This window comes from Diabrotica undecimpunctata, chromosome 7, assembly GCF_040954645.1.
Source record: "Diabrotica undecimpunctata isolate CICGRU chromosome 7, icDiaUnde3, whole genome shotgun sequence".
Classification (NCBI taxonomy): domain Eukaryota; kingdom Metazoa; phylum Arthropoda; class Insecta; order Coleoptera; family Chrysomelidae; genus Diabrotica; species Diabrotica undecimpunctata.
The window spans coordinates 146,417,671-146,428,367 of record NC_092809.1 but is presented as its reverse complement, the minus strand read 5'-3'; the positions used below and the strand labels follow the sequence as shown (position 1 = coordinate 146,428,367).

Genomic DNA, 10,697 nt, shown 5'->3' with positions numbered 1-10,697 from the left:
CGGGCACGTACGTTAAGGGGTTAAAAACAATAATAGCAGCTAAGAAAGTAGTATTTTGGGAGTAGGCTTTATCATAAATCAAAGATTTATAAATTATGTGAGAGTATGAGATTTATAAATTATATGAGCCATACTATGTAGCCTAGCCTAATAGTAGATATAAGTAAAAAAGATTGTATTTCAAGTATCACTTTATTTACAACAAAAGTAAAATGACATAACTCCATCTATAATATACTCAATACAAAATGGTAGATATAAGTAAAAAAAAGAATGTATTTCAAGTATTACTTTATTTACAACAAAAGTAAAATGACTTAACTCCATCTATAATGGGCATATGCCTTGTTGGCTTCGCACTGTCGATGTAGATCTTGTTTCTTCTTAATAACCTTACCTGTATTATTCGAAGCATCTATTAGTTCTCTTGCTAACTGTAAGTGAAACCTCACATTACTGTCTTTTTCCTTTCCTGCCTGTATCAGCCAATTCATTGATAGGAACTGTGCCCTCTTATCTGTGATGGGAACAGGAACCTACAAAAAAGAATGTTTAATCTAAAGTCACAAAATGAATGGAAAATATCTAAAATTTAACATTCTATTGATGTTTTTAAAACCATAGATGCATTTTTATATTTACTGTGCAACTTACTCCAATGACATTGAGAGGATTTAGTTTATTATATAACTATAGTTTATTTTATCAAAACTTTTACTTTCATATTCTTATTTATAGCATATTTTAACAAAATTTAAGGACATACCTGATATCTAACACCTCCTCTTTTTATCGACATAAGTTGAAGCAAGGGTTTACAGTTTTCCACAGCTTTATGAAATATATCTTTTGGATCTAAGTTAATAAGGCTTTTTTCTTCTTCAGATTGACATTTGTGGTACTTTTCTAGTTGCAGTCGTTTAATATTTTCAAAACATTGTTGCATTAAGCCTCTTGCTAAAACTTTATTTCCTTGTCTCATACAATAATTTACCATTAAGCTACAAGTCAAAATCTCTTGTATAAGTATTAAAAAGTAATAAAACAGAATGAATAGGTACTCACTTAACCAGTGGATCATATGACAGGGAACAAGTTTGATCATTAAGAGCAGCCCGTGTTGGTAAATGAGCTATTTTCTGGACTTCTCCACTTTTTATTAAATCATTCTGGGATTCCTTAATATAGACAGGTTTAATATAATAACTAGGATATTGAGACATGCCATTCTGTTGGAGAGCATTACTACAACAAAACCGTTATAAAACTAGCTAAGCAATAATATATTAAGAATACCTCAATACTTTTAAATTAGTTCTAAATAGTTGATTCCTGGTTAAACTAAACATTTTCTAAGGTTATATTTGGTTATATTCATAGATAAATAATATAATATTAGGTTATATTCCCGAATCCGAAAATATTTTCAAGTTTGACATGTCGACATGACATGTGTTTGACGTTTTGACTTTTGAACTGACTAACTCCATTTCCAGATCAGAACATTACACAGAAGTAAAGTTTAGTGTGGTTCTTGTAAGAATTTTAGTCCTTATAGAAATTTGCAGGACCAACCATATTCCTCCCAAAAATTTTATATTAGAAAAAAAAAGATTGTGAAAAAGTAATTGCAATGTCAGATATTTTGGTAAAAATTATTTATGTACAACCACAGAATAATAAACATAAAGTTATTATTTATTCTGTGCTACAACGTCAGACCAAAGAATATAGACGCTTAACACAGTATAGACAACTCTATACTGTGCGCTTAAGCTTAAGCTTCTATATTCTTTGGTCAGACTATGACAGGACAGGGAACTGGTAATGTGAGTTTTTTTACGTACGCTCAATAGTGAAGTTTAAAATAGATAATTACAGTGAAATTTACATCAATAATATATGTTTATCATAGACAGAGCCTATATAAATCATGGAAGAATATTATAAACTTAAATTTTTAAAAATTAAGTGTTTTTAACATTATAATGCATGTGATTGGTAAATTAAATTTTACAAGTAAATTTTAACTTGTAAAGAATGCAATAAGTTTAATTTAAATATATAAATTTTTAATTTACCTACATTTTCATCATCATCATCATCCAGCCTCAAGAGTCCACTGCTGAACATAGGCCTCTTCCTCATGTTTCCAACCCCGTCTATTGTCTTCCCTTGGCCTCCATTCCAATAACCTACATTTTACACCCTTTTATAAACACAAGCAGACTGTTCGCGTATATTCGGATAAAGACGTAGAATGTATACTCGAATCCGTGGGTGGCTGATCAGATCACATCAGACATCACTGACATACGACATACTGACAAAGTGACAGTGATATAATCAGAATAATTCACATTATTTTGGAATTAAATAAACAGCATAGCACACTACCACAACACATAGCAGTGTAATTTATCTATGAATAAACAGGGAGAAGTTTATGTTATATTGTGGATTTGTTAATCATTTTTATGTGGGTAGAATTTTAATATTATTATAACAAATGGAAGCCTCAACAGCTGCTGATGCTGAAGATGATGAAATAATTAAAGAGGTAAAATTTATATCTCTTAAATATTGTTAAGTTTTTGGTTATGTTGATTCTGTCATATTTTTGTACATGGTTAGTTAAATATTTTCTATCTTATAAAATAGTGTTAGGTGTCGGAAAAACCAATTAAGTTATTGGTGATGGAATTTATACCATTTAAAAATTATATCTCCAAGTTGTACAATTGCCAGGGATACAGTGTTGCTCCAGTGTCTTACATGCTGTGAACACAGAATACTAACTGTGAATAACTATATATTACAATATTTTATTATGATTCCTTGGCACATTAAAATTTGTTGTACTTGACATTTTAGCTTTCATTCAAAAGTGTATCTTAGTGTTTTTTCAAATGGTAAGCTATAATATGCTATATTATGACTTGAGATGTTTGAATTTTAGGAATTTAAAGGAAATATTGGGAATCTGGAAATACTGCAATAATACATTGTAAGTTGCCTATATTTGGGGCAACTCAATTATATAAAATGTAATTTAGTCAAAAATTCTTGTAAATTTCCAAAGTTTTTTGATTACAGATACCCATAATTCATTCCAAGAGACTAGAGGATAACTTATATCTATTTCAATACCCATTAAACCATAGCGTAACTACTAATCAACACAAAATCAAATCATGCTTTTTCAAACCCAAAAACCAAGAAGTCAAACTTGAACTAGGCATTGATACCCGTTCTCCAAATTTTGATACAGGAAGAGCTGAGATAATAGCACACGAGGTAGATAAGGACTCAGACAAAACAAAAAAGAATCCTAAATATTTTGAGAATGAGGTTGTTGACAAGGTTTTCCTTCAATCATCTAAAACTGTTCAAGATGCCAACAGGTATGCAGTGGCTGTGTATAATGGCAAAGAAGTCCATCTTACCTCTCTTAGTGGTAAGTTGATAAACCAAACAGTATTTATCCACATTTTTTATATTAAAATTATGTATCTGTTTTAGGAGTATTTCAATTCAGGCCAGTTTTTCCTTATATGGAAAAGGGCTTAAAGAGAAAGAAGGAAACAGATGGGAATGAGTCTGATGAAGAACAAGCTGGCCCAAGTTCTGCCCAACAAGTAACAGTTAAGTTCAAATCCAGTGATGAAAGGTGGAAAAAGATGGATGAAACTAGCTATCATGCTTTGCAGTCTAAAAAAGCTGAAGAACCTTGGACTGAGTGTGAGTGGCATGAAGCAGATAGCACTTTTAGTTGTGTAAGTTTGCTATCAATGTTTATTTTAGACAAATATATGAATCACTAGATGTAGATCATTTTTAACAAAGATTTTTGTGTTATGTTGCCTTATTAGATGATTTGAGTCTTTTAAACAACTAGGTATTTTATTTATTTTAGAGATCTGGTTAGTTTTTTTATTACAAATGTGAGTATTCTTTAGGTGGAGAGACTCAAATTGATGTCAGACAATACAGAAGACATCAGCCAAGCTACTACTTTAGGAGATTCAGAATATATAAGGCTGCTGATTCCAGAAGACCAGGAACAGACACCTCTAGAACCAGTACTGCCTTCTCACTTGCTCTCTTTGAATGCCCTGAGGGCTTTACCCATTCAAGAGAGATGTAGGGTGTTATTAAAAGATGGTATGTGAGAAGAATTTTTTATGTTTCTATAAAATTACTAATAGTGGCTATCATTTATTCTGTTTTTTTCTTTAGTTTGTGTGTCATTGAATAAATTTCTTCAAATTGCATAGCCACTGAAACCTCTACCTATCAAATCCTCAGCGTGTCTCTTTCATTCATTCAGTTACTATTATTTCTTTACTGTCCATTTTATTACAACAATTTATGTAACCATGATTTATTTTTTAGCCCAAATAATAAGATTCCAGCAGCTTTTGATGCTTTTAACAGGGGGAGAAAAGACAGCAACAGATTCGTTATTGAAAGTTCTTCCGGTTGTAGCAGTTTTAGTCAGAGGCAACTGGGTAGTTAAGTCTGATGTTTTGTATCCTGCTAATACATTTTCTGCCACTAGTGGAGTTCCAGCAGAATTGATGTGCAGAGCCAGAGATTATATTGTAAGTATTTGCAGTTTTGATATTTTCCTGATGAAATATTGGTAATTGAGACTTCCTGCATCAACATAGAGAAAAATATGGACTGTAATCTGTTACTGATACAGATTTCAGTATGCAATGTCAAGGAAACCACCAGAAACAACTATCTTCTGAATATATAAGTTGTAATTACCCAATTCTTGTCCATAGAGACGTTCAAATAGTATATATGAACTAGATCTGATTTATATTTAATATTTAGTTACAAAAAGTGATTTAATTCAATTGATTTTGTCTTTTTTTTTAGTTGTATCAATTTACAAAAAGCCAATACGTGGAAAGGAAGAAGGTCTCTTCGATTCTCAAAATCCCCTCTGAAGAAATCAAAGAAATTTTCACAGGTATTTCAAAACTACGGCGTCACAATAAAGAATGGGAGCTCCACCTGCCAACTGACCAAGATTTCATCAACAAACATGGTGACATAGTGCAAAAGCAGAACTTGATGTGGGAGCACAGGTTCCACCAACTTAGCCAGTTTTTGAAAGACAACATGAGTCAGAGGCGGAAGAGTAGAAGTGAGAGTAAGAGTGTCAGTGAGGATGGGAAAGTGAGAACTAGTTTGAGTTTTAGTTCTGATAATGAGTCTGATAAAGGAAAGGGCATGATGGGGGTTGGGAAGAAAAATAAGGTTAGTAAAAGTGGTAGCAATCAAACAACAACATCGAATTCATGATGAACAAATACGAATCTTGATATTTAAAAGATTTTGAAGCATTAGGACAAGATTACCACATGTTGTGGATTAATCTATAAGTTGTGCATTTTATAGAATCAAAAGTCACTATAATATGAAGACCAAAGTGAGCGGTATGAAGAGACTCAAGGACACAGTAGAAGCAAGGAAAAAATCTTTTTTATAGCTCTTTTTATTACTGGCATTTTAGGATATCATTGGCAAATTGTTCTCTGTATTCTGCTATTCTAAAATATGTTGGATGTGTAATAAATCATCTCAATGCCTTTGAAAATTTCTTTTACAAAAATAAGATATACTATTATTGAGTATAGGTATATACCTATATATATATATATATATATATATATATATATATATATATATATATATGTATATATATGTATATATATATATATATATATATATATATATATATATATATATTGTTTTGAATCTAGAGTGAACTGTGACTCTCAATTTGAGACTCAATGGTTTCAAAAATGTTAAGGACGCCGTGTACCATTTTTTTGTCTTCATATAATAATTTTCACAATTTAGACTAAAATTTTTTTGTTATTTTGCAATATCAAATCTCATTTCTACATTTTACCTAAAAGTCCAATTCTTCCCCGTCTAGTAGTCATATAAAATATGTCCTTTAATAGTCACTGCAAGGAAAATGTTTGCCTCTATTTAAATACATTGGAAAGTACTATCGTTCAAATGGAACACAAATTGTAGTAAGATAGTTATCAAAAATGAATTTGTTCCTAGGCTCTTAACAGTTTTTATTTGCGTGGAACTTAATAACTGCCAAATAATGGATAATGTATCCAAATGTTTTAAATATCACTACTAATTTATTTATTATTATATTGTTGATATATATATTTTGTACTTGAATATATATAACCCTGTAAATAAATATTCCAAAAAAACTGAAGTTTTTTATTCTTTTCAAAAAAGAAGTACAAAAACCATTTCTGGAAATGACAGAGTTATAGGAGTGATTGAATTAAGAAAATAGTGCAAATAGCAATTCTTCTATATAATGTCCGTATGGCTTTTAGTATATGGCATACAGCCAAGTCAAAGTAACAATGAAATATTCAAAAGAATTAGTAATGACTACAAATTTTTGGTGATGAAATAGTTTACCTATTTTGGAGTAAGAATAACCATGAAAAATAAGAATAGAGACAGGTGCCCAGAAAGTAACAAAAAATACAAATACGTGTGAAAAATGGGTACTAATAAAAGTTGAAAAGTTTGAGTCCACTGCTGAACATAGACCTCCTGTAAATAATTCAATTGCTTCCGGTCTCGAGCACCTTGAATCCAGTTATGCTGGATGTCGTTTCGTTTTAGGCTTTTTTTTTTTCTATGGAAGTTGCTTCTTTAGTGTTAAAGTTCATTATGCCTTTCCTATCGGCTTTTGAAATGTTTTTGTTTAAATTATTTAGCATAGCTTTGCTATGTTCTTTGTGTAATCATTTTTTATTTCCCTTCGTTTTGCATTAGGTTTCTTGATTTCTGTGAATTTTTCCTTGTTTGTTTGCCTTAGCACTTCTGTGCCTCTGTATTTCTTCCTGGTATGCACTTGTGTTAGTAATTGCCGTAAATGTGAAATTTGTTGCCCCTGCTACCATATTTATTCTTTACATTCAAGATTATCTTAGCTCTAACCATTCTATGATTACTTCCGGTTGAAAATTGATTTAATACCTCTTGAACAGCATCTTTTTTGCTAGTAATTAAAAAGTCAATTTCGTTCTTGTTTAGGCCCTTTCGTTTCTACCTCCATACCCGAGATGTCCAACTAAAAACTTACAATCATCCTGCTTGTGGCCTATTTTGGCGCTTAGGTCTCCCACGGGTGTAGTATAGTTGGTGGTTACCTCTTGTACCGCAGTGTTAACGTCGTCGCAGAACTATTCAACTTGTTCTTATATATTTAACCTTTTTGTTCGGATTTATTCTTTCTCCCTCGAGGGCGAAGGAGATATGATCTCTCTAGGTTCTTTTAGTATCAAAGCTTCCGTTTTTTGCGAAGCGAGCGAAAACTCTCGGTCTTTCAGTCACGTTTTCACCCTTTCCAGTGCAGCATTGGCTGAGTTCATTATAAGTCTGTTTTCATTGTGATCTACTAGAACGACCAGGTCATCCGTATAAGCTGTAGCCTGCGTTCCTTCTCCTAAACTGATTTCATTGTAAATGATGTTCCAGAGCAACTGTCCTATTTCTCCAGGTATTACTCTCCAGCTCGCGCAGTTGAAGGCATTGTTATGTCCAGAAAGAAAGCCGCCAACCACTTGATCCTACATGTGGCAGTTAATTCCGTGAGCCGACTGAATGCGTCTACTGCAGATTTCCTTGTCCTAAATCCATTAGCGTTCAGGCAAGCCCTCTCTCTATGACTTCTTTTTTTAGTCTCATCTTTATAAGTATTTCTAAGATCGTGCCGATTGTGTTTAATAGGCAAATCGGTCTAAAAGCTCCCAGTTTCCCAATTCTTTCCCGGGTTTGCGAGTAAGTAAGAGGTTTGCTGTTTTCCATGCTTCTGGGAACTTTTGCTTTCTCAGGTGGTAATTTCTTTCACCCATGGTGCTTTTTTCTCTATGATTTACAATTTCTTGTGGAACCCTCTCGGGTTCAGGTGTTCTCCCGGCCTTCATCAGCTTTCCCCGGCTCCATCAGCTTCCCTGCAGAGAAATCTGCTGCCGGCGTTTCTACATACAAAGGCGTGAATGTCTTTATCTCTGTCTGTGGAAAAAGCTCTTCTGTCAGCTCTCTCCTACTTTCTTAGATTTTAAGGATATTCCATTGAGATTTTTGGTAATATCTTGCAAGCATCACCCCAGATGTCATTCTAGAAGTTATCGCACATTTCTTTTCATTGTTTATTTTCTTTGCCAGTTCTTTCTTGAAAGATTTTTATGGCCCTGCCTCTTCCTCCACCAGTTGGTTATTCTTTTTATCTCCAGTGACTTTTCTTCTTAGTTCAATGTCTCCTCTTCTTATCCCCTCTATGTTGTCTGTCCACCAATATGGACGGCTGCTTATTCTTTTACCTTGTGGGCAACACCTTCTGGCTAGCTCTTTTATTTTATTAACTCATTCCACATATCTTCTTTGTCATTATTCTGTGGTGCGACCCATAGCACAGATTCCGTATTTATGTCACTCTATCATTACATTATACTTACATACATCTATATTAATAAAAATTAATCGCCGAAATGTTTGTACGGGCATCACTTCAGAACGACGGCACCAAATTAGATAATTATTTTTTTGTTCTGTTTGTTATTATCAGGAGAACGTTTGTGTAGAAGATAATTTTTAAAAAATTGTACGGAAAGACTTCAAAAACAGTTTTTCTCTGATTTTAAATCGCAATATAGCTAATAGATGGCGCCATACTATTGCAACGTAACTTGTCTCAAAAAAAGTAGGGAATGGAAAGAGAAGAAGAAAATCCAGTTGCAAGTTAGTACACCTTGCAAATAGGCACTCAGATGTTTTGAAGGACACAGCAGTGAGCTTTGGGACGTGGGTCAATAAATTTGGAAAGGGGCATATTTAAAAAAATTGGGAGAATTGAAATGTATCAATGAAAATAAGGGAATTTGGTACTAAACGAAAGGGGAAAAATAAAGAGCGCCACCTAGCAAAAATAGAATAAATCTCTAAAAAACCAATATGCATACATAGTCAAAAAAACAAACACACTTAAAATTATAATATCTCTATATTTCTATCAGATTTACCTTCTTATTAGTAACCAGAAGAGAGAAATAGTATAGGAAAGAAAGCATTAAAGCAATAATGGCTACAAATTAACAATTTTTATTTACTTACTCAAAAGTTCAGCCAGATATTATGGAATGTTAACAAATTAGCCAAGTAAACATAAATAAAATAGAACAGATAGCAAAAAGACAAAAACATAAACTTAGATAAATCGGGTATTAAGAAAATTGTTCTAAAATTAGGAGGAATACTTTTATAACTGGGTAAAACTGCAAAATGAAATAAAATAGTAAAATTTATCAAAAATACTTAGGCATTACCTAAATTATAGCATACTATCATGATATTATAGGCATTATTTCTTCTTCCTATGCCGTCCCCATTAACGGAAGTTGGCGACCACATTTCTAAAAGTTTCTCTGTCTTTTGCAACGTGGAATAATTCGTCTACAGTCATGTTTGTCCAGTCTCGAATATTTCGCAGCCATGACTTCCTCTTTGTACCTATTCCCTTTTTGCCATCGACTGTACCCTGCATGATGACCTGCAACAGCCATACAACACTGAATATACCGGTTCTCGTTCGATCACCGAAGTCAAGCAGTGTCGGTTGCGGTGAGTATTTGAACAGACAATTTTAATTTGATCTGCTTTTTGTGGAAATAAAAGAAATTTTAAGAACTTCATTAGCGAGTACTCGCTTATCTGTCAGTGACATCAGCTTGCAAGCGACGAGGCATGCTTTGCTATCCCAGTAGTGTCGGGCCGCGCATTATCATGCATAAATTTTGCGTCGTGTCCAAGAATAACCATAAACGGTAAAACATGGTTTTCTAAAACCTGTGACAGGTACCTAGGTGCAGTCAATGTCCCATTCTCGATAAAGACTAACTCTGTGCGAGCGTCAAACGATATGCCTCCCCATGCCACAATTGACCTTCCACCAAATGGAAGTCGCTCGGCAACACATGTTTAAGCACACTTCTCGACTGGGCGTCGCCAATGTCGCCACACTCTTACACGTTGATCTGAGCCCACAAGACAGAATCTCGATCCATCAGAAAACAATACCTACACGACTCCAATCCTGTATTCTCCAAGCCAAGTGTTATCGTGCAAAATTCAACATGGCGATTAGGTGTTCACGGAAAAGCGGTGGTCCAGTTACTCTAGTTCGAGAAGACAAACCAGCAGAATGAAATTGCCTCTTAACTATCCATTCACTGAGGTTTACATTTCTCACTTCTTGCAGATGATTTCGAAGGAAAACAAAGCGGTCATATCTAGCTTTTGTAATTCTGCCTTGACGTTAACCAGTTCTTCGAGTAATCATATCGGTCTCTTCGTACCATCGCCATACTTGTTGCACACTCGAGATACACTAACGTTTCTTGCCGTTCGCGCTGACCATGGCCATCTTCTAACGCCGCCACAACCGAACTTATGCTCATTGCAATACACCAAACAGTAACAGCACTACACAAATACTTTACAAATGACGTTAAAATCATGGAATCAAAAACTATATTTGCTGATAATGATTTTTAGGAAATAGGGTATGGGACCCAAACGCTTATCGAAACAGCAACATTTTTTTTCAAACAATCCATTGGTAAACTATG

The 10,697-nt window shown here is 33.7% G+C and overlaps 2 protein-coding genes across 4 annotated transcripts; one reads left to right on the top strand and one right to left on the bottom strand.

Moving 5' to 3' along the window:
- Window positions 1-274: 274 nt before the first annotated feature.
- On the bottom strand, window positions 275-2,218 carry mRpS7 (mitochondrial ribosomal protein S7). Of its 2 annotated transcripts, none has more exons than XM_072538489.1 (4): window positions 2,086-2,218; window positions 1,066-1,245; window positions 767-1,001; window positions 275-536 (listed from the first exon to the last, which is right to left on the bottom strand). In XM_072538489.1, exons 1-4 carry the CDS (start codon window positions 2,103-2,105, stop codon window positions 318-320), a joined length of 654 nt encoding a protein of 217 aa, XP_072394590.1. In that variant the 5' UTR covers window positions 2,106-2,218; the 3' UTR covers window positions 275-317. The 2 variants fall into 2 exon arrangements, with proteins under 2 accessions (XP_072394590.1, XP_072394589.1); XM_072538488.1 differs by lacking the exon at window positions 2,086-2,218 and adding an exon at window positions 1,297-1,456.
- Window positions 2,219-2,299: 81 nt separating this feature from the next.
- On the top strand, window positions 2,300-5,698 carry Polr3E (RNA polymerase III subunit E). Of its 2 annotated transcripts, XM_072538486.1 has the most exons (7): window positions 2,300-2,384; window positions 2,437-2,560; window positions 3,097-3,457; window positions 3,523-3,776; window positions 3,960-4,164; window positions 4,396-4,604; window positions 4,891-5,698. In XM_072538486.1, the coding sequence occupies exons 2-7, from the start codon at window positions 2,510-2,512 to the stop codon at window positions 5,317-5,319; spliced, it is 1,509 nt and encodes a 502-aa protein (XP_072394587.1). In that variant the 5' UTR covers window positions 2,300-2,384; window positions 2,437-2,509; the 3' UTR covers window positions 5,320-5,698. The 2 variants fall into 2 exon arrangements, with proteins under 2 accessions (XP_072394587.1, XP_072394588.1); XM_072538487.1 differs by lacking the exons at window positions 2,300-2,384; window positions 2,437-2,560 and adding an exon at window positions 2,680-2,912 and having other exon boundaries at window positions 4,891-5,695.
- The last annotated feature ends 4,999 nt before the right edge of the window (window positions 5,699-10,697 follow it).